The sequence below is a fragment of the Arachis stenosperma genome, chromosome 6 (assembly GCF_014773155.1).
Source record: "Arachis stenosperma cultivar V10309 chromosome 6, arast.V10309.gnm1.PFL2, whole genome shotgun sequence".
NCBI classification, from domain to species: Eukaryota; Viridiplantae; Streptophyta; class Magnoliopsida; order Fabales; family Fabaceae; genus Arachis; species Arachis stenosperma.
This window is the reverse complement of record NC_080382.1, coordinates 133,577,759-133,601,838: the sequence shown is the minus strand read 5'-3', so window position 1 is coordinate 133,601,838 and position 24,080 is coordinate 133,577,759. Positions and strand designations below refer to the sequence as shown.

General features: G+C 35.3%; 1 protein-coding gene across 1 annotated transcript; it reads left to right on the top strand.

The window, feature by feature from the left end:
- The first annotated feature begins 8,198 nt into the window (after positions 1-8,198).
- On the top strand, positions 8,199-9,973 carry LOC130934687 (protein FAR-RED IMPAIRED RESPONSE 1-like). The gene is made up of 4 exons (XM_057864229.1): positions 8,199-8,592; positions 8,732-9,306; positions 9,416-9,520; positions 9,806-9,973. Exons 1-4 carry the CDS (start codon positions 8,199-8,201, stop codon positions 9,971-9,973), a joined length of 1,242 nt encoding a protein of 413 aa, XP_057720212.1.
- The last annotated feature ends 14,107 nt before the right edge of the window (positions 9,974-24,080 follow it).

The window sequence follows — 24,080 nt, the reverse complement described above, 5'->3', positions numbered from 1 at the left end:
ATATCGGAATTCATCAAGCTCATTCAACTGAAGCATCCACTTAATTCCTGCAGCTTCTGAATCAAGATTCAGATACCTAACTGCCCAATAAGCCTTGTGCTCCAACTCAACTGGCAAGTGACAGGCTTTGCCATAGACTAACTGATATGGAGACATGTCAATTGGAGTCTTGTATGCTGTCCGGTATGCCCAGAGAGCATCATCAAGCTTCCTAGACCAGTCCTTTCTTGAAACACTGACGGTCTTCTCCAGAATCCTCTTAAGCTCCCTGTTAGAAACTTCAACCTATCCACTTGTCTGAGGGTGATAGGGGGTTGCCACTTTATGACAGACTCCATATCTCTGTAGAAGAGAGTCCAGCTGTCTGTTACAGAAATGGCTTCCTCCATCACTAATGAGTGTCCTTGGGACACCAAACCGGCTAAAGATGTATTTCTGAAGAAAGCTCATTACCACTTTGGCATCATTAGTGGGTAAAGCTACAGCTTCCACCCACTTGGACACATAGTCAACTGCCACTAGAATATAGTTGTTTGAATGTGAGGGTGGAAAAGGTCCCATGAAATCAATACCCCACACATCGAACAACTCAACCTCAAGAATCCCCTGCTGTGGCATTTCATAGTTGGCAGGGAGATTTGTGGTTTTCTCACATCTGTCACAGTGCTTTACAAATGCTCGTGAGTCCCTGAAGAGAGTCGGTCAGTAAAATCTGCTCTGAAGGACCTTTGTAGCTGTCCTTTCACCACCAAAGTGGCCTCCATACTCAGAACCATGACAGTGCCAAAGAATCTGCTGCTTTTCCTCATCTGGGACACATCTCCGAATTATTCCATCTGAACACCTTTTAAAAAGGTATGGTTCTTCCCAAATGTAGTACTTTGCATCAGTCAATAGCTTCTTCACTTGTTGCTTACTGTACTCCCTTGGGATAAAATTCATGGCTTTGTAATTTGCAATATCCGCAAACCATGGTGCCTGCTGAATGAGGAACAATTGTTCATCCAGAAACGTCTCAGTTACAGCTGTAGGTGGTTGTACTCCTGCTTCAGGCTCAATTCTGGAAAGATGGTCAGCTACTTGATTCTCTGACCCTTTTCTGTCTTTTATCTCAATATCAAACTCCTGAAGGAGCAACACCCATCTGATTAATCTTTGTTTAGAATCCTGTTTGGTTAGAAGGTACTTCAAAGCAGCATGATCAGTATAAATAACAACCTTAGAACCAAGTAAATAGGACCTAAACTTATCAACAGCATACACAACAGCTAATAATTCCTTTTCTGTAGTTGTGTAGTTCTTTTGGGAATCATTTAAAACACGACTGACATAGTAAATGACATGTACAAGCTTACCATGCCTCTGTCCCAAAACAGCTCCAATAGCAAAATCACTAGCATCACACATTAATTCAAATGGTAAATTCCAATCAGGGGGAGCTATAATGGGGGCAGAGGTAAGGTTTGCTTTTAGAGTTTCAAAAGCATGCAAACAATCAGAATCAAAGATAAAAGGAACATCAGCAATCAAGAGGTTGCTTAGAGGTTTAGCAATTTTAGAAAAATCCTTTATAAATCTTCTATAAAATCCTGCATGACCCAAGAAACTCCTGATTGCCTTAACATTAGTTGGTGGTGGTAATTTTTCAATTACTTCTACCTTTGCTCTATCAACCTCAATTCCCTTACTTGAAATCCGGTGTCCAAGAACAATACCTTCTGTAACCATAAAATGGCATTTTTTCCAATTTAAAACAAGGTTTGATTCTTGACATCGTTTCAAGACCAGAGATAAATGCTTAAGGCAAGACTCAAAAGAATTACCAAAAACAGAAAAGTCATCCATAAATACCTCAATAAACTTTTCAACCATATCAGAAAAAATTGAAAGCATACACCTCTGAAAAGTTGCTGGAGCATTGCAAAGTCCAAAAGGTATTCTTCTGTAGGCAAATACTCCAAAGGGGCATGTGAATGCTGTCTTCTCCTGATCTTGAGGGTCCACTGCAATTTGATTATATCCAGAATATCCATCTAGAAAACAATAAAATACATGACCAGCTAACCTCTCAAGCATCTGATCAATGAAAGGCAGGGGGAAATGATCCTTCCTTGTAGCAGTGTTGAGCCTCCTGTAGTCTATACACATTCTCCATCCTGTGACAGTTCTTGTGGGAATGAGCTTATTCTTTTCATTCTTAATCACTGTCATCCCTCCTTTCTTGGGAACCACCTGCACAGGACTTACCCAAGGACTGTCAGAAATAGGATAAATAATTCCTGCTTCCCATAGTTTTATTACCTCTTTTTGGACCACCTCTTTCACAGTTGGATTGAGTCTCCTTTGTGGTTGCACAACTGGTTTAGCATCATCTTCAAGGAGGATCTTGTGCATACACTTGGTTGGACTAATCCCTTTCAAGTCACTAATGGTCCACCCAAGAGCTGTTTTATGGCTCTTGAGCACAGAAACAAGCGCCTCTTCCTCTTCAGGCTTCAGGGAAGAGCTAATAATTACTGGATAGGAATCATTTTCACCCAAAAACACATATTTCAGAGAAGGGGGTAAGGGTTTGAGCTCAAGCTTGGGGGCTTCCTTCCCCTTTATAGGCGTGTTCATCAGCTCCTTTTGGGGTGGTGAATCATCAACTTCAACTAATTCATATTCAGAGATAGGATCCAGAACATCATCAAGTACCTCAGCTTCCAGTACTTCTTGAACAAGTGGTTCAATAACATCTATCTTTATGCACCCCTCATAATCATTAGGGTGCTTCAAAAACATTTAGGACCACCTGTTCTTCATTGACCCTCAGGGTTAATTCACCCTTTTGTACATCAATCAGAGCTCTACCTGTAGCTAAAAAGGGTCTACCAAGTATAATAGAGGGTTTTACCTCCTCTTCCATGTCTAATATAACAAAATCAACAGGAAAAATAAATGGTCATACTTTAACAAGTAAATCTTCAACCACACCTACAGGTAATTTAATAGAAAGATCAGCAAGTTGAAGAGAAATCCGAGTAGGTTTTACCTCCTCAATTTGAAGCTTTTTCATCACTGAAAGTGGCATGAGGTTGATGCTAGCTCCAAGATCACATAAAGCTCTCTGAATGCCGACTTCTCCAATGGTGCAGGGAATGACAAAGCTCCCTGGGTCTGGCATTTTCTCAGGAAGGGTGTGTTGAATAATTGCACTGCATTCCTTAGTTAATACCACGGTTTCTTGCTCTTTCCAATTCCTCTTGTGGGTCAACAATTCTTTCATAAATTTGGCGTAGAGAGGCATTTGCTCCAGAGCCTCTGCAAAAGGGATGTTGATCTGCAGCTTCTTGAAGACATCTAAAAATTTAGAGAATTGCCTTTCTTTGGACGCCTTCTGAAGCCTCTGAGGATATGGCATTTTTGGCTTGTATTCAGGGGCCTTTGATAAGGTGGGATAAGTGTCAAGAGAGTCAGGAAACGGGTTGTCTGCACGCTTAGGTGGGGCGTGCTCTACCTCTTCCTTTTTCTCCTCTGGAGCTTCCTTTTCAACTAGATCTTCATTGACCTTGGTCTCAGAACCAGCTACCTTACCACTTCTCAATTGAATGGCCTTGCAATCTTCTCTTGGGTTCACCACTGTATCACCAGGGAATGTATTTGAAGACCTTTCAGGTAATTGCTTGCTCATTTGACCCATTTGCACCTCCAAGTTTCTAATGGAGGCTCTAGTTTCTTGCATGAAGCTCATCATCATCTCCCATTTAGAATCTTCTTGAGATTTCGAATTTGTCTGCTGAGATGGTTGTTGTTGCTGAGACTGAAATTGACGGTTATTATAGTTGTTCTGTTGAAAACTGCCCTGAGAACTATTGTTGAAGTTCTGAGGTCTCTGAGGTTGATCTCTCCACCCAAAATTTGGGTGATTCTTCCATCCCTGATTGTATGTCTTAGAATATGGATCATTGTTGGGATTTCTAGGACCACTCCCCATGTAATTCACCTGTTCAGAAGAGGGTTGAGCATAATCATAATTATCATTTTGCACAAAGTTACCTGTCATGTCATAGGATGTATCTTGGGGTGGATTTTGAGTATTGATAGCTGAGACTTGCATGCCACCCATCTGTTGAGTAAGTAGATTTATCTGCTGAGACATAAGCTTGTTCTGAGCAAGAAGAGCATTAACAGCTTCTACTTCCAACATGCCTCTTTTCTGAGCGGCCCAGAGTTCACAGGATTCCTGTTAGATGTGTATAAATATTGGTTGCTTGCAACCAATTCAATCAGCTCAATAGTCTCCTCTGGTGTCTTCTTCTTGTGCAATGAACCGCCTGCAGAAGTGTCTAGGCTCATCTTGGATATCTCACCCAGGCCTTCATAAAAGATATCCAGTTGGGTCCATTTGGAGAACATGTCTGGAGGGCATTGCCTAGTTAGTAGCTTATATCTCTCCCAAGCTTCATACAGAGTTTCACCATCCTTTTGTCTGAAGGTCTGAACCTCCAACCTAAGCTTAGTCAACTTCTTAGGTGGGAAAAATTTTGTGAGAAACTCAGTAACAACCTTGTCCTAAGTATCCAAACTCTCCTTTGGTTGGGAATCTAGCCATAGCTTTGCTTTATCCCTCAGAGCAAATGGGAAAAGCATGAGTTTGTACACCTCTGGGTTTACTCCATTTGTCTTCACAGTATCACATATCTGCAGAAAATCAGAAATAAATTGATTTGGATCTTCATGAGGAAGTCCATGATACTGGCAGTTTTGTTGCACCAGAGTGACCAATTGTGGCTTCAACTCAAAGTTGTTTGCAGTTATAGGGGGCACCACAATGCTTTTTCCATAGAGATCCACAGTAGGGGTAGAATAAGAGCCAAGCACTCTTCTCTGCTGATCATCCCCATTCGGATTTACCACATTGGCATTAGCATTATTATTTGCCATAGTGGATTCTGCAGCCTTGCAAAGTCTTGCTTGTTGTAAACGTCGCCTGAAAGTTCTTTCAGGTTCAGGATCAAAGTCTAAGAGATGTTCTTTGTCTCTGTTCCAGCGCATAAACAACCAGAAGACAAGAAAAGATGGGACTCTCTACGTCAGAGTGTAGAGAAGTCCCTGTGAGGTAACCTGTGTAAAATAATAAAATAAAAATACTAAATAAATAAATAAAAAATGCGAAAGTTTTAAAAATAAAAATAAACAGGAATAATTAAAAAAATAAAAATAAATAGAGAACACCAAACTTAATTTCAGAAATTAAAAAAATATTAGTGCTATTTATTTATTTAATTTATTTTTTTAAATTAAAGATAAAAATAAAACAAAACTAATTATAGAAAAAATTAATAGCCAGAAACAAAAAACGAAAACAAAAAAAATTAAAAATAAAATAAAATAAGAAAATAAAATAAAAATGAAATAAAAAAAATTAAACGGACTAAAGGAAAAAATATTTAAAAAAAAAACAAAAAGAAATAAACGAACGGGGGAACGAAAAAAAGAAAACAAGGGAAAATTTTTTTAATTTTATTTTAATTTTTTTTGAAAAATAATAAAACAATATTTTTTTTATTTAAAATTAAAATTAAAACGCCTAATCTAAACAATCAAACAGCTAATAGTTGTTAATCACAATCAATCCCCGGCAACGGCGCCAAAAACTTGGTGCGGAATTTAATACCCACACTTACTAACCGGCAAGTGCACCGGGTCGTACCAAGTAATACCTTACGTGAGTAAGGGTCGATCCCACGAGGATTGATGGATTAAGCAACAATAGTATTTAATAGAATTAGTTAGGCAAGCAGAAAAGGATGTTGGAAGTTCAAAAGCATTAAACAGTAATGTTAGACTTTCAGAAAGCAAAAGCAGCAATGAGTTGGGAATAAAATATGTAGAAAATAGTTAAGGCTTCAGAGTTATCTATTTTTCCGGATTAACTTTCCTTAATAACTATTTTAATTATGTAGGATTTAATTTATGGCAAACTATATGTGACTAGACCCTAATTCCTTAGACTTTTCTAGTCTCCTCTAAAGTTCATCAACTGCCAATTCCTTGGTCAATTAATTCAAATTAGAGGGTAAAAATCAATTTTCAGTTTTCTTGCCACAAAAACTCTAATTACCCAAAAATAAGGGGATTATATGTCACGTATCCCCTTAAATTCAAATAATTAAAATTTAGGAGAATATGTTTTCAAGCTATTGTTCAAGTATAGAACTTTTTCAAGTTATACAAGAACTCAAATAGAAAGAGAGTCATACTTCCGTTCCACCCAAATTCATAATATAAAGAACGAAAACAATTCTTAAATATAAATCCAAAACATAAATTAAAATAGAAAAAGTAATAAAATCAATCCATACAAATAGACAGAGCTCCTAACCTTAACAATGGAGGATTAGTTGCTCATGGTTCAGAGTAGAAAATAAGGATTATCATAAAAATTCTCCCCCCCATGTCTAAATGTACAGAGTTCCTATTTATAATTAATCCTCATAAATTTAAAATCTAATTTTCTAAAAATAAAAATAATATCTTTTCCTAAAAGATAAGATTTGAATTTAAATTTAAATTAATTAACAGATCTTCAGTTGATGGGTGGGGATCACTTGCTTTGTCAATTCTGCAGCTTCTAATCTGTATTTTCTGGGCTGGAAAGTGGGTCAAAACAGCCCAGAATTTCCCTCCAGCATTTTTCTGTATTTTTTGCACGTGGCGCATGTCATGCGGATGCGTCAGGCACGCGATCGCGTCGATGATCTTTTCTGCGAGTCACGCGGACGCGTCAGTCATGCGGACGCGTCATTTGTGCAAATTCCAGCCCACGCGTTCGCGTCATTGCGCTTTCCTCCATTCCGCGCGGTCGCGTGAATCATGCGTCCGCGTCGGTCTTCGCTGGTCATCTCTTTGGTTTCTTCTTTTTCTCTACAGAAACTTCATCAAATCCCTCCGAATGCTACCTAAAATAAATAAAATTGAACAAAACTCAAAATAGCATCCATAGTGGCTAAAATATAATTAATTCTTAATTAAACTCAACAAATTAAGTGCAAATTCACTAGGAAAAGATAGATAAGATGCTCACGCATCAATTATAATATCAATTACATTAAATAATTGCAATTGATTCTTTGTTCGTTATGGTATTTATCATCAATTATTGGAGATATAAAACATGAAACCTATCCTAATATATACTTTATGTTAATTCAATCATAGTCATTCAAAAATCACAAGAATAACAACATTTGCAAGCACAATAGTGTATAAGCCAAAAAATTTTACAAATTTTTTTTTTATTATTGTAATTTGTATGGCAATTGATTTCGACCTTAATATAGTACCTATGGCAGAAGGTGCTGAAGAATATGAACAACAGACGGACTCACCCAATGAAATTGTTGCCAGTCAATCAAGTTCTGAAAATATGAAAAACTACACTAGCTCTGATGAGGTATGATAATAACCCGGATTATTTTTTGTGTATTTTTTAGCATTTTAGTTATATACGTAATATTCTTGATCATTATTTGTTTGCTATTTATGTCAAAGAAAAAATTAATTTGGCACCGACAAATAATACATGATCACTCATGTTATATATATATATATCCCCCTTCACTTTAGCATCATCACAAACAAAAATAAATCGTTATAAATAAACTGAATTTTTTACTTTTTAAATAGAACCGTGCAAGTTTGTACTTTATATATAAACTGGACAGATGGATTCTATTGGTTACACCAAAACTTAATATGAAGGATCTGATACAGCAAAATGACCAAGCTGGCATTAGACCGAGTAAGACGTACCAGGCACTAGCCAATACCGTCGGTGGCCCTGCCAACCTCACCTTTACAGAGAAGGATGTTAGAAATTACATTAGTCGTCACTTACGCATTTTCGGGGATGAGACAGATCCAAAAGAGTTACTTAAGCACTTCTCACGGATGAAGGAGCTCAATCCGAACTTTTTCGTTGAAATAGATGTGGACGAAAACCATAGCATTAGAAATGTGTTTTGGGCCGATGCTCGGTGTAGAGCTGCATGAGAATATTTTGGTGATGTTGTGACGTTTGACACTACTTACAAGACTAATAGGTAAGAAATTATTATTTTTCTGTTGGACTTAATTAGACTTTTTTCCATGAAAGGCATTTGTAGTTTCCACCTACATTACATGTTTTTATATTTCTATTATTTAGGTACGACATGCCATTTGGGTCTTTCGTAGGTGTCAACCACCATGGGATATCTACGCTTCTTGGATGTGCATTATTGCGGAATGAGGACACTCGTACATTTGAATGGCTTTTTCGTACTTGGTTGAAGTGCATGGGTAAGGCCCCCATATGTGTTATAACAGATCAGTCGCTGCAGATGCGTTCTGCATTAGAGACCACATTACCACACACATGCCATAGATGGTGCATATGGCATATCCTAAACAAGATACCAAACAAGCTGGTAGGTTACCGTCATTTCGATAAGCTTATCACATGCATGAAGAGGATTGTGCTTGAATCAAAATCTAAGGACTCATTTGAGAGAGATTGGCACGATTTCATTGAAGAGTATGACCTCCACAATTCTAGGTGGCTAAATGGTAGTATAATCTTCCGGTTCATTGCTGCCTATGTGTGACTTTTTTATAGATGTTATTTTATAGTCAATATGGATGTTGCACTTATGGGTTAACTTATGCTATTTGTTTTTTTTTTGTATTTTTTTCTATTCATTTGCAGATATGTTTGCTGACCGACACATGTGGGTGCTAGTATTTTTCAAGGACGAATTCTGGGCTGGCATGAGGAGCACACAGCATAGTGAGAGCATGCATTCAGTTTTCGATAAGTACTTAAATAATAAGAGCTCTTTGTTGCAATTTGTTCGCCAATACCAAAACTATGTTATAGACAAGGAGCAAAAGGAGGTTGAGTGTGACGCTGCTGATTTAAGGGGTATTATCCCTTGTGTTTCTAGCTCACCAATAGAGAAGCAGTTCCAGAGAGAATATACAAACTCCATGTTTCGAGACGTTCAGGATCAATTTATAAAAAAGGCCGATTGTGACATCTCCTCAGTCAACCATCATGGCACAAGTATAGTTTGTGAAGTTGACCAACAAAAGATGGTATTTGACATGTCAGTGTATAGCAGATACCAAGTCGTGTATTGCTCGCAGTCATCAGACGTTCAATGTGATTGCTTTATGTTCCAATCGAATGGTATTCTATGCTGCCACAATCTTGCTGTTCTCCTACATTTTTGTGTGACAGCAGTGTCCTCACAATACATTCTATCCCGATGGAGTAAGAATGTTAGTCGGAGACACACATACATCAGGAGTAGCATTGACATGGACCGTTCTGATGAAAGCATGACCATTTTTTAGGGAATTGTGTTCTGATTTTTACAACGTTGCTCAGGATTTTGTGGCGACTCTGGAGGTTGCTGCTATATTGCGTGATGCCATGGATAGTGCTCGGCAGAAGCTCAAAGAACACAAGGAATCAGAGCATCAAGCTGCACATGTACCAAGTGCAGTTTACTCACATACGCGTGATGAGTGTCCCGTTAGTATGGATGAGCTACATGGCCCACGTCGTGTTCCTACGCGAGGTCGTCCAACGTCCACCAGACTTGGGGCAGATCTAGAAAAATCTATTAAAAAGAGGACACGCAAACACAAGAATACTCACAATCACAACAAGATAAATATGAGATCTACCCCCTTTTTCACGTCATTTGTTTATTTTAAGTGGGTTGACTGGATGATAAGTGATGATGTTATTTTTTAATATAATTTGTGTGTTAAGGGACCTAATGGTAATGCACAACCATCTCCTACCAATGTGGCATCTTCCTACAAAGATACGCAATGGGCTTGTTTAGAAATGACAGAGAATTTGGCTACGCATTCTGGCTCCTTCATATCACTATTGAATTCATTCCATAACGTCGAACAATTGTGTATGTGTACCTAGTGTATTTTTCATAGCATTCATGTCATATCCATTTACTTATTGTTTCCTCTTTTGTTTTGTTTTAAATTTTTTTTTTCACAGGAAGCATTTTGGAGGATTCGAAGTTTAACAACACTACAAATCATAAACATTAGAATTTAGCAATTACTTTGTGCTTAGCCCATGCTTCAATGTTATTTTAGGTTATCATGATTTTGGTGGTTTATTGGGTTTATTTTATGTATTTTAATATACTCAACTTTTATTTTACCTTGCTAGAGCTTCATCTACCATTATTAAACAAAATACAATAACAGACTTGGGCAACTAAATTATAACTTTTTTATTCTTTTACTCTTTCTTACCGTTATTATTTGTTACTAATATTTTGTCTTAATAAATATTTAGTTGATAATTTGATCATTATGATAATGTGTTGCAATACATGAATTTTAAAATTGAATACCAAAAGTATCCATACAGAATAAGGTCTTTTTTCATTATTTAAAAAATTAGACATCAAAAAGGTATATCCAGACATGTATTTTATTTACCTCCAATAACATCCTTTAATGTATTAGAATAACAACCACTTACCTCTAATAACATCCTTTAATTTATTAGAATAACAACCACGATCGAACATTTATTGCTTGGGCATAGATATTATTAGCTGGCTGTTAAGCATGGATAATTGTAAAGTCCATAAATTTTTAGCAGATATTCGAAAGAAAGTTCAAACTTCAATCAACGTGATCTCGATTTGAGCAAAAAAAAGTCAAACATGTATAAAAAAATAATCTAACAATTTAAAAACAATTTTTTTTATTACATAATTATTAACTGGGATATTGAATCCTCTTTTTTTTTGTTCAGTCCAAATCCAAATTCATTCGCAAATATTTCATGATAAAAATCACGTAAATCCTGCAACTATATCAACCGTAAATACACACAGCAACTCTAGTCCTAATTAATTGTTTGTGTATATATTTACCCTGCTGTCCAATATAGGTAATCCTTTAATAAAGATGCACCCGGTTTTGGTTTATATCCGATAACATCCATCTGTATTCCATGATAATATCCATTAAATTTTGAAAAAAATTAACAAAAAACACATACCGACCAGCTCCAATATCAATTTATAGCTTATAGTTCCTTTTAGCTTTCTTGGCCCGTTTTGCCCTTCGAACCAGTGATCTTGTCCGTGGGTTCGTCCAAGGATCTTCAAGATTTTTCTTCTTTCCCCTATCCTCCACATGACGACATGGTACATTGAGTACACCATTTATCTCACTCCTAGAGATGTTGTCTTTGCAAATTAGAATGTCAGTTACAATTTCTTTCCGAATTTGTTGCAGCTGGGCCTGTGGTCACAAACAGATGTATTTGTGTTTGGTATAGAACACTCTAAAGACGCAACTATAAATCCAGCCATCATAAGTAGAATTCATCCAAGAAGAATTATTTATCAATTATTAAATACGCAAATAAGCATCAGTATATATTTTGGACTTCACTAACCGTATTCCAAATAGGCATGTTCAATTCATCCTCCGCCAAGCTCTTTGGATCCCTCATTTCCATTAATTTAATGACATATATGCCACAGTCTCACCTATGCAACACAAATGATAAAAAGTCGTGCCAACATATTAAAATTTGTATGGGTTGATTTTTTAAACCTTTCTTCATTTTCATCTCGAGACTTACCCATTTTTTAAATCTTAACAATTAAGTGCTCTTATCTGAGCTAAAACTAAAATAAAGAAAGTTGTGTAACTAGTATAAGATTATATGGATAACATCTATTATTGATTAAACATTCCACCTCATAAGAAGGAAAAAGTCAGAGGTAAAAGATTCATGCATCTAATATAATTTTCAATAATTCGTATTATTGTCAAATTCATCTAACTTGCGTTTGCTTTGCAGGTCCTTCATCGACATTATCATCTGTTCCATTTTCAACAGGTGTGTCAGGCACTGTCTCATCCCCTTTGGGCATTTCAGCACATGTCTTCCTCATACTCACAGTATTTCCCCTAATGGACCTGTTTTTGGACTCTTAAATAAATTAGAAGTTGAGCACCTATAAATGATAATAACAAAAGACACATGATACAAATCTGATGTAATCAAGTCAATCTAGAGTGCTTAAATACGTAAATGATGTTAATTCTAAAGTTTACCCAAAGCTTATTCGTGCAGAATAAAGTAAAGAATAAATAGTAACATCCACAATGCCAACAGGTTAGCAGCCATAATGACAGACAGATAACATTTGGTATGAGACATGCATAACATCCGAAATAAAATGATAAAATATTAGCTATTCAAACTCCTATTCAAGATAAATATACCAATTACAGCCCCTAATGTTGTAATCCTTCTCAAATAAGCATAATATTATATGTAGGTAAAATATATTAAAATTACTTTAGAGATGGTAAAATTTTATATGCAAACAAATGTAATGATAAATTATGTCAACGCAGTTGCCCAAAATTAGAAAAAAAATTATACTAGTATACTATTATAATGAGGCAGGTTAAAGCATTAAAACTCTATGCGATAACTGAAAATTCAGTAACTTGCCTTTCCTTTGAAGGCTCGTCCTTAACATTATCATCTATTACAATTACCACAGGTGTGTCGGCCACTGTCTCCTCCCTTATAGGCGTTTCCATACATGTCTTGTTCGTACACACTTTATCCCCTCCAATGCATCCGTGTTGTGAACCTTGGCTACATTTTCTGTTTACATAAATTGGAAGATGAACAACTATAAGTGATAATTAAAAAGGTCACCTAGCACAAATATAATCCGACCAAGTAAATCTAGTACATCCAAGTATAGTATAGAATGGACACTAACATCCGTTATTCCAATCAGTTAACATCCGTAAGGCCACACGAATAATATCAGGTGTCAAATATACATAACACCCAAACTAATAAGACAAGAATTAGGTCTTCAAAATACTATTTAAAGTAACTAGTATTGGCATTACTTAATGGGAGAGGACACAAAGTCATCAAATTTATTATATTATGGAATGAATGTTAAAACACAAGAAGATGTATTTACATGTGTAAGGTCTATGGCCATGCTCAAAATAAGTATCTCCAACAGTTTTTAAAAGATAGATTTACTAGCTACAGCATCAACATCACACTTCTAAAATTAGATAAATAATTAATTACTCTATACATGGTAAAATATTTTTATACTATAATAATATTAAAAGGACGCAGGTTAGAGCAATAAAAGTTTATAACAAAACTAAAAAATCATGGAATTGCCTTTTTTTGGAAGGTTGTTGATCAAATTTAGTAGATGATGCATGACCAGCCGATATGTCGGTCTTGTTTTCATCTGCCGTGGTAGCTTCTTTACGAGTCTTTCTATTAGACTTTCTTTTTTTCCTAATGCTTCCTCTCTTTGATACACGGTTGGGCTTGTTCGGTAACTTGGACATCTTCCCAATTAAATTTAGAAGCCCCTACAGTGGACAACATATAAATTTTATTTAAGTAAGAGTTTAAAAGCAGTGATCCGATTAACATATCTTTCACACTTATCACTATTAGAAGATTATATATATATATTATGCCTCACCGAGTGAGATGTGCTTTCCTCTTCATCCTTCTTCTTCAGATCAACAAGCGATCAGTCTCTGATCTACTGTTCTCTCCCATTATATCTTCCTAAATCTCCATGCTTGTTAGCATGGAGATATATAATCTGAAAGTTATAGTAATTGCTATAAACAAGGTATACTATAAAATAACAAACAATAAATTAAAGGTGAGGGATATACGGCTCACTAGTAATGCAAACATATATCCATCCACTGTCTTCTTCCTTACATCCTGAAACATCAGAACTCCATCAATTAAAAAAATCATAAATGTACCTCGCCCAATACATTTTCCTTGGGTTTGATACATTAATGGCAGCCCTTATATGTATGTCTGAAACAGTAGCCTTTGGCGAGGGAAAGAAGAAACACTTCGCTATCAACATGATGAACTGTCTCCGGAAGTTCATTCTATCGACATCGGACTGCATCGAGCATGTGATAACATCCCTTTTCAAATCTGATTGTGTCTTTCCTGTGAAGCTGTTAACAAGTTGGTGCTCTGCTGCTGTTTCTGGACTTTTGAAACTATTCCCTGCCAAGTACAAAATTGAATCGATGCAATCCAAATCTTGGCTAATTTAACCGAAAACATATACTCAACGAAAGTACTGTGGATCTTTTTTTTCTTTTCTCCCTATTTTATTTGATGATTGCTTACCATGATTTGGTAGTCCAAAACACCGTGCAATTGATTCAACCGATATGGGAATTTTTCTTGTTCTGACGACCAAAGACTTCTCATCCCGACTATATGATGATGCTAACGCAACCATCATATCTTGGTTGACAGCCCATTCAGGCTCATATTGCAGCCAGCCAAGTCCCATGTTCTGCACCTCCATTATTTTCTCTCTGCCCGCATCTGAGTCTAATTGCTTCATAACTGAAGCCACGCAATATGGCGAGCACCTAGATACCAGTGTTTTCTACACAAACATACATAATTAGCACAAAGTGACAACGAAGGAGAATGTCGGCTTTAACATTTACTATCAGAAAATAATATCCCAAGTTTACAGTTAATTCACCGCTAATCATTCAAGGTACCTTTTTTGGTCCACCAATTTTTTTCTGCGATCCTCTTTCGGGATTGTTATTCTTATGTATCTCTTTTTTGCTCCTGGTACAAGCCATACCTACTTCTTGTTTTTTGAACACCTATTCACAAACAACTGCTATATATACTCAAATAACTCACTTAAATTAATCATTAACATACCAACATGTTTATCAATAGCATAGATACGCTAACATACCAAGTACGAAAATTCCATAGATAATGTTATTATTCATTTATGATTTCTTTTATTTACATGGGTGAAAAAAATGCCATGAGTGATTGCATTGAATTGAGTGTTTTCAAATCTCAAAGACTCTGTATTGGGTCACTCTCGTTCGTAGTAACTAGCACATGCAACAACCATGTTCATGTCCGTGAATTGTTGTTATTATCAAAATAAAGTGTGGAATTGTGACAATTATTCATGTTATGTGTTGAGGATTGTTAACAAAGAATTCCAAGAGAGTATATATATATCATTACGTCAAACAAATAAAGCTTCTAAAAGCAAAATTCCAAATAAAAATTCCCACTCATTAACAAATATATATATATATATAATAGTAATAAGAAGAGGAAACAATAATGCAATTGTTTTCATACCAAAAAAAAGATAAAGCATATATCTCTCTCAAAGGCAACTGAATGGAACTTTACAAGGAATTTAGTGAAGTCTATTTTATTTATTTTTAATTTTTGATTTATGTGTATGAAATATTTGCTATGGAAAGCCAAGTTGATTTTACGAAAGCGCTATATGAATGAAACTAATTAAATGAAATTAATTAACATACCAACATGTTTATCAATAACATAGATACGCTAATAACTTTGCTTAGTATAATATAAAAATCATGATTACTTACTATGTGTCCATGATGGTCATTATCACTTCACTAAAGTAACTAATCAAAATTCAGTGAATTAATTTGTTTAACTACATACCATTAATTAAATAGTCATATATGTATGTATGTTTAGTATTTAACATACACTAATAAAGATAAAGCACTTCACACTAAAAAATTTCATGCAAAATTCCAACTCAACCTCTTATAAAATTAAAGCAATTCACACTAAAAAAAAATCAAGGCATAATATCTCAATTGCACCATATCTAAAAAGATTTTTTTTCTTCACATGAAGTACAAAAAAATAATTTGCCAATAACTTTAAATACTCCTAACGTACTCCCACTCTAGTCCAAAATGGCATCTTTGCAAGTTTTTCCCTTTTTCCAAACCCAGCAAAGTGAGATAAAGAACAAAATTTTATCATTAACAACGAGTCCAACCACAAGCAACAACTGATAATGGAGCCCCAATATGGCAATTATTCGAAACACAATTAATAGAGAGATAAAACTATATAACATACCTATAGGATTCGGAGACAACGGTATGCGATGCTAGGCTTTTCAAGTTGAGACTTTCGAAATATAGAAGCAACTTGAACGAAATGGCTGTTTCATATTTGTCACATTATTAATTACTTGAAATAAAGCACAACACCAAGTATGAAAAATAGCAATTCAAACCACATAACATATAAAAAACTAATCAGGGAGCCATAACACATCAGAAAATTAATGTATACTTATCACAGTTTGACTTAGCCTGGTCTTATTGGCTGATTTTGATGCTTACTCACAACGCACCCAAACAAGTTCATAGCATTTTTTTTCATTTGTTTAAGAAAAAATATTCATAGAAAATGGGGAATTGAAATACTAATAGAAAGGCTTTTAATAAATAGATTGTCATATTGGATGACATCCATGAAGAACACTTCAAATTCCATTGAAGAGTTACGACAAAAATTTTATATGGTGTCTTGCCATATCCATAATGAATTAAGAGGAAATACTTTCTCCCAAAATAAAAACCAAAAAATACAAAACTCAACCTAACACATAGTATCAAGATTCAAGAGTAATATATACTGTAACATATAATCAGAACATATCACTCTCATTGCAAAACGAGTATATTATTGCATAATAGTGACTCCACAATCCCAATTAACAAAGATTCCAGAGAGCGAAATAAGAATGATTATCATATGAAAGTATTAATAATGCTAGAAGAGAGAAGTCACATTACGACAAACACAACGAAGACAGTTGTCAAAAGCATTATCATGTAACATTTCTAACGGCCGGAATAGTTCGAACAAAAAAGATTTAGTGAGTTGCAATAGACAGGAAAGCATTCAAATAATCAAAGTCCAAAGCCCATAAAGAGAAAACGAGCGAGCGAGCGAGAAAAGGATTTTACTTACCGTGGAAAACGTGAGTGAATGCGAATATGGTGAAGCTGAGAGTGTGAAAGTGAGAACTGGGAATTACGTTGAAGCCGTTGGGTGCCAGAATCGTGCGAAAGAAATAGAGATTAGAGGGAAACACGTATCAGCGTGTTATTAAAGAAGAGAAGCGCCGGAAAACAACAAAAAACGCCCCTTTTTTGCTACCTTCCCTTCATCCCTATGCCCAAACCCATGAAAATAAGATAAAGAGGTAATGACCAATTCGGTACTCGAAAGATTCAAACGCTGACATTTTGGTATGCAACTATTGTTATTGACAAAAAGATACCTGAATGATAAAAAATTTTGCCAAGCGTGTCCAAGTGCTTGCCGGAACATAGCTCCGGTGAGTACGATACTTACGTGGACGCCGGTTTTTGCTGACAAGTTTAGTCTTATATTAGATGGAATTTATAATTAAAATTATGCTTATCCTACCTGAAAATTAACTTAACCTAATTGAACATTGGTTTAGCCCCAAATTAAGTTTGCCCTAAAACCCAATTAGCATATGTTGTTACTAGTTACTGAGTTACTGTGGTTAGTGTGTCACTACTAGTGAAACTCAAAGGTCACGGAGAGAGGGAGAGATGTTGCTCTGGAAGCTTGGCGCAAAGAAGAACGATACAAGGCAAGAGACATTGTCGAATCAAGGGTAACGGTTCTCAAGTGGCATCGTTGGATCACCATTCTTCGCAAGGAGCAACCCTACGAAGAGGTACGTTCTGCTTCATGTTCTTGGTTTAAGTTCTGGTTTTTTGCGTTTGCTGGTGACATCCTGTTTATTCATTGTATCTTCTCTCTACTATTTTTTAGATGGATCGTGTAGTTACGTTTGTGTATTATCACATGGGTTGCTTGAAAAGGGTTAGAGATGGGAATGTGATATACGAAGGGGGTTTAGTAACTGAGATACACAGGGTGAATGTGGAGACATGTATTTATTTTTTGTTGAGGGGTTGTTTTTAGACCTGGGTTACCCTAGATATAATAAGGCGTATTGGCTTGAACCTGGTTTGAAATTAGGTCAGGGTCTTAGAGTGCTTAGGACAGATGCTGAAGTGATGAGGATGTGTGAGAGTGCAATTAAAAATAACAACACTGTCCACCTCTATTTTGATCACCCCATTGATGCCAACCCTGAAATCATTGATAACGATGTGGTGTCTTATGGTAGCAGTGAGAGTGTGGTTGAGGTCAATCCACCTGGTGATGAGGGGGAAACTGAAGTTGTGAGTGAGGAAACTGGCGAGGTTAACCAGTTGAATAAGGCTTTGACAGTTGTTGTTAAGGAGACTTTGAATGAAGTTGTGATTGAGAAGGGTGTTGATGTTAACGAGTCGGATAAATGTGAGGGTGGTGTTATGAATGGGGATAAAGAGACTGAACAACCTGCAGCTCCAGAGAAAGTTGTTAAGAGGGTGAGAAAGAGGCATCCAAGACCACCACCCAGTGGTTTATCACAAGAAAGAAGAGCTACTGAATCTGAACAGCCTGAGGGTGATCCTGTAGAAGCTGAAACAGTAAATGAACAAACACATGAGACGAATGATGATGATGCACATGTTGCCAATGAAGGTGCTAACATTGAAGAACCATTGGTGGATAAGTTGAGGGTAGAGGAAGCAGCTACTCAGAATGCAGCAGGTAAAACTATTATTTCTATTTTGTTATAGCATTTTTGGATAAGTATTGGATTTATTAATCCAATGATTATGATGCACATGTTGCCAATGAAGGTGCTAACATTGAAGAACCAGTGGTGGATGAGTTGAGGGCAGAGGAAATAGCTACAGAAAATACAGCAGGTAAAACTAGTATTTCTATTTTGTTACAGCATTTTTTGATAAATATTGAATGATGGCTGACATATATCATCACCTGATGTATTAACAGATACAGAAACACAGAGAAAGAAAAGAACAAATACAAGGAGAAATCATCCACGGCCTCAACCATCTGGGCAGAGGATTGTACCTGGAAAGGATGATGAAGCACCAAGGGTAGAGGTGCCTAACCCGAACAGAGCAGATGGAGACATGGGACCTGAGATGTACCAATACGAATTTGATGAACTGTATAGCCCTCCTGGATCTGATGATGAAGATGAACCTGTTTTTCCTCAACATAACCCGAACACACCCTTTGGAAAATTACTCTGTAGTTGAACATGGAGTTTGAGACCATGGAACACTTTAAAGCAGCAGTGCAAAAGTACAACAAACAAATAGAGAGATAGGTATTCTATCTTAGGAATGAGAAGAAGAGGTGCAGGGTGATTTGCTACGACCCCGACTGCCCTTGGTTGTGTTACTGTTCTAGGGCCAACTATCCAGCCTCGTTTCAGATTAAGACATTTGTGGATGAGCATACGTGTCCGAGAAGCAACAAGAGTAAGTTAGTGAGTTGTGCCTGGGTTGCTGAGGAGCTTGTGCCAAAACTCAGAATCCATCCTAACATGTTACAAAGGGAGGCACAGGAGTGGTTTAAGGTGGAGTATGACATCTCAGTTAATGAGAGGATGATGTACAAGGCTATGGATAAGGCCAAAGATGTTATTGAAGGAACGGAAAAGGATCAATACCTGAGACTTAGAGACTATCTGAATGAGATCATCAAGGCTAATCCTAGGTCAAGAGCCAACATGGGGACAACTCCACAGCAGGAAGGGTTGCCTAGGTTTAGGAACTTGTATGTTTGTTTGGCTGCTTGCAAGCAGGGATTTAAAGCAGGGTGCAGACCCTTCATAGTGTTGGATGAGACGTTTCTAAAAGGCTACTTTGGAGGGCAGTTACTAACAGCAGTAGGTCAGGACGCGAATAACCAGCTTTTCCCAATTGCATACGGTGTTGTCGATGCAGAAACTCGAAAAAATTGGAGATTCTTTCTCGAGGAGTTACATACTGACATAGGGGACTATAATGAGAATGGCTGGGTTTTCATGTCCGACCAACAAAAGGTAATATGCAGTGTATTCAATCATTGTTGATCTTATATTCCTAATTGAGTATCCTAAGTGTATTAATGTTAACTGCTGAATTTACCCATGATTGCAGGGATTGATACCAGCATTACAGGATGTGACGCCATGTGTGAAACACAGATTTTATTGTATGCATATGTGGAGAAACCTGAACAAACGATGGAAGGATAAGGAACTTAAGGGAGCATTCTGGAAATGTGCAAAAGCAACTACTGATCAAGAATTCAAGGATGCAATGGCTAATGTGAAACGGATCAATAAACAGGCGTGGGAGTATTTGGATAAATTTGAGCAAGAACAGTGGTCGAGAAGCAAGTTTTCTGAATGGCCAAAGGTAGATAGCTTGACTAGCAACAGCTGTGAATCGTTTAATTCAACCATTGTGGGTCTGCGGGGGAAAAGCATACTGACAATGCTTGAGGAGCTCAGGTTCTATATCATGAAGACGATGGCAACTCACAAGGACGCACTGATTCATTTCAATTACAATTAGGAGAACATTACAAAGAAACAAAATTTCATTCTTAAACTCTTAAATTTGACCATTGTCTTCCTACTTAGCCATACAAAGCAGACTCAAAACCAAATTTAACCCAAATAATATACAGATAACAATCAACAACAACTCAACCCTCCTCAACTGCTCCTTCATGTCATTCACCACAGAAAGCACCATCATCATCCTATCCCTTTCCCGACCATCACTACCCTCCTGGTTGATTCTGCTTTTCTTCTTTGGGTCTGCTATGCCCACCATGTTGCTATTCTCCGAAGAAACTTCTCCTTCCACACATTGCTCTTCTATTTCATCCAACCATTGAAAATACCCACAACGTCTTTGTGTGTTCTAGCATGGCACAAAAATTTCATGAATCAGACAAGATCGGAAAGTAAATCTGAAAAAGTGGAGAAAAGAAACCCAGGAAGAATGCATCATTTCGTCACGTATACATCAATATTTTAAGGTTACCTTCCACATAGGGCAACGTAGAAACCATCTATCAGGGTTGCTACTTGTCTTCGACTTCAACGGAACCACCGAAAAGGGACAAAGGCAACACCCATCATAGATTTTACTACCAATTCCTGAACCACCATCAACGTCGAAGGCTTGAATGGATGAGTGCTTTCTCACGGTTCAACCTTTTCCACGAGCCCTAGTTGCTTGCATCTTTCAGATTGGGATCGTGCTCTACGAGTGAGCCAAGAGAGCAAAATTGGGTTTTAGGGCAAAATTAATTTGGGGCTAAACCAATGTTCAATTAGGTTAAGTTAATTTCCAGGTAGGATAAGCATAATTTTAATTATAAATTCCATCTAATATAAGACTAAACTTGTCAGCAAAAACCGGCGTCCATGTAAGCATCGTACTCACCGGAGCTATGTTCCGGCAAGCACTTGGACACGCTTGGCAAAATTTTTTATCATTCAGGTACCTTTTTGTCAATAACAATAATTGGGTACCAAAATGTCAGCGTTTGAATCTTTCGGGTACCGAATTGGTCATTACCTCTAAGATAAAAATCAAAACTTTCCCTTTTAAGATAAAAAAAATGTAATCTTTTTGCAGCTATTCCCTTTTTCCTTTTCCCAAACCCATGAAAATAAGATAAAAATCAAAACTTTCATCCTTAACATCAACTCCAACTACATGCAACAACATATAATGTACTCTCTATATGCCAATAAACGGAAAAATAAAACTAAATAACATACCAACATGAATCAGATACAATGCTATGGCATGCTCCGATGACAAAGCTGCTGGGTTTCTCCTTTCTGCATCTTTTCGTTATCCTGGTTCCTGGGGTTGTGGATGGAATGAAATAGGGGAAAAAATATTGATATCTCACTCTATGTAATTTCTTCATGTTTTCGGATGTTAACTAACTGGATTGAAATTACATTTTATTTGAATTAAATGTTGATAGATATTTTTAGGAATTTGATTGAGATGAAACAGAAATTAATTTTGGGAATGGAATTAATTACTCTAGGAATGAAGAAGAAGGAAGGGTGATAAATATGTTATCGATAAGCAAGTGGAGTACACTCTCTTATCATGAGACTGGCATTTAGTTTCTACTATATCTATACTATACTTTTTTTTTGCTACGTAGCACTCCCCATTGAATATTATGTATTGAATCTGTTAATCACTCCCGTATTTGAATTTTTATTAACCGAAGTATTAACTACTAAATTAGTCACTAAATATTTGTACATATATTTTATATTTATTATGTATTTTATATAAAAAATAATATAATATAACTAATCTTTTATATACATATAACATAGTTGATATATATAATCAACTTTTTTGTTTATTTTATCTTATATTTAAATAAAAGTATTATGTAACATTAAAATCAATCATCATGTATTTATATGAATATATAGATAGTTTAATTTATTTTTAATATATTAATTTTGATACAGTAAAATATTTTACATAATCGTACAATCATATTCGTTATTTTGAATGATTATTCACGCGGTCAAGATCAAGGACTATGTTTGCTGATCTAACGTTATGTAATTAGAGAAAATTCAGGTGCAATTAACTTCATGTGAAGTTGATAGTTTAGAGTCGTTAAATGAAAATTTAATCAAACCTGTCAAGTCATTTAATGACTCTCAGTTATCAATTTCATATGAAATTAACTACATCTCAATTTTTACTTACTTAATTAGATGCACATATAAAATTATTTTATACTGACAGTGCATCAAAATTAAATTTATATTTTATATTTCAATATATATTCTATATTAATAGTAACTAATTTTAATATATATCTAATATCGTTAGTTTTAAATACTAACTCACTCTAATTTTTAACACTAAAAGAAGGAGAAAAAATATTTTAGTTTAAAAAAAACTATATTTCAATTAGATTAAAAGGATAACATATAATATATTTTATGACGTTATATCTGTTAGCATCTTAGTCTAACAAGCATAAGATTGTATTTTGTTATCATAGTAGTGTATATTATACACCATGTTAGAAGGAGTATATTTTAGTAAATTGACATGTTTTACCATCCTCATTAAATGTATATAATACAAATCAAATTAAATTTAACCATAACATTACTCATATAGTCATATTACATAATAGAAAACACAATAAAACTAGACATCTAAATTTTTTTAAATTAAGTATTTAATTAAGTTGTAATGTGTTTTTGTTTTTGAATATATGTATATATGTATTGTTGCTACTTTTTTTTTCTTTTTTTTCTCCTTTTTTATTATCATTTGTCAACGTCATCGTCATCTTCAACAATGTTGTCGTCATTGTGGTCGTTGTTTTCTTCTTATCTTCTTCTTCTTCTTTTCTTTTATTTGATTTCTTTTTCTTCTTACTCTCCGTCATTATTATCATCGTTGTCATCTTCATCTTTTTTTATATATATTCAAAAAATTTGAGCATAGAAATTTTAATGCACAATATATACATTTTTTATACACAATATCAAAATTTTTAAGGACTATATGTCTAGAACATTGACATTCAACCAACAAAATACACACAATACAGAAATTTTAATACACAATGCAAAAAATTTGATGCACCTCACAGAAAATTTAGAGCACAACACAAATTTTTTAAAGGCTACATGTCCAAAACATCGGTATCCAACCAATAAAATACATACAGTATAAAAATTCTGATGCACAATACAGAAATTTGACGCACAAAAAAAATAAACATTCATAGCAAAAGAAAAAAATTATGTACAACTCAAAAATATTTGAAAAACTACATATAGAAAATATTGACTCACCCAATAAACAAATTACCTTCGTAGCAAAAATTTATGTAATATGAGTAAAATTTTCTGTATTATATGCAAAAATTTTTTGTTATATAGATAAATTTGTATTCTATACAAAAAATTTTATACTATGTCAATAAATTTTTATACTTTCTAATAAAAATTATTGTGCTAAGAAACTTAAAGAAAAAAAAACGATAATGCATGCGTATATTTTTTATTGGATTTGTGACAATTTAATTACAAAAGACTTGCCTATATAACACCACCTTAAAAAAATATTTAAAGTATATACAGTCTCTAAACACCAACCCCCAAACAAACTATTTTTCGTTTTAAAAT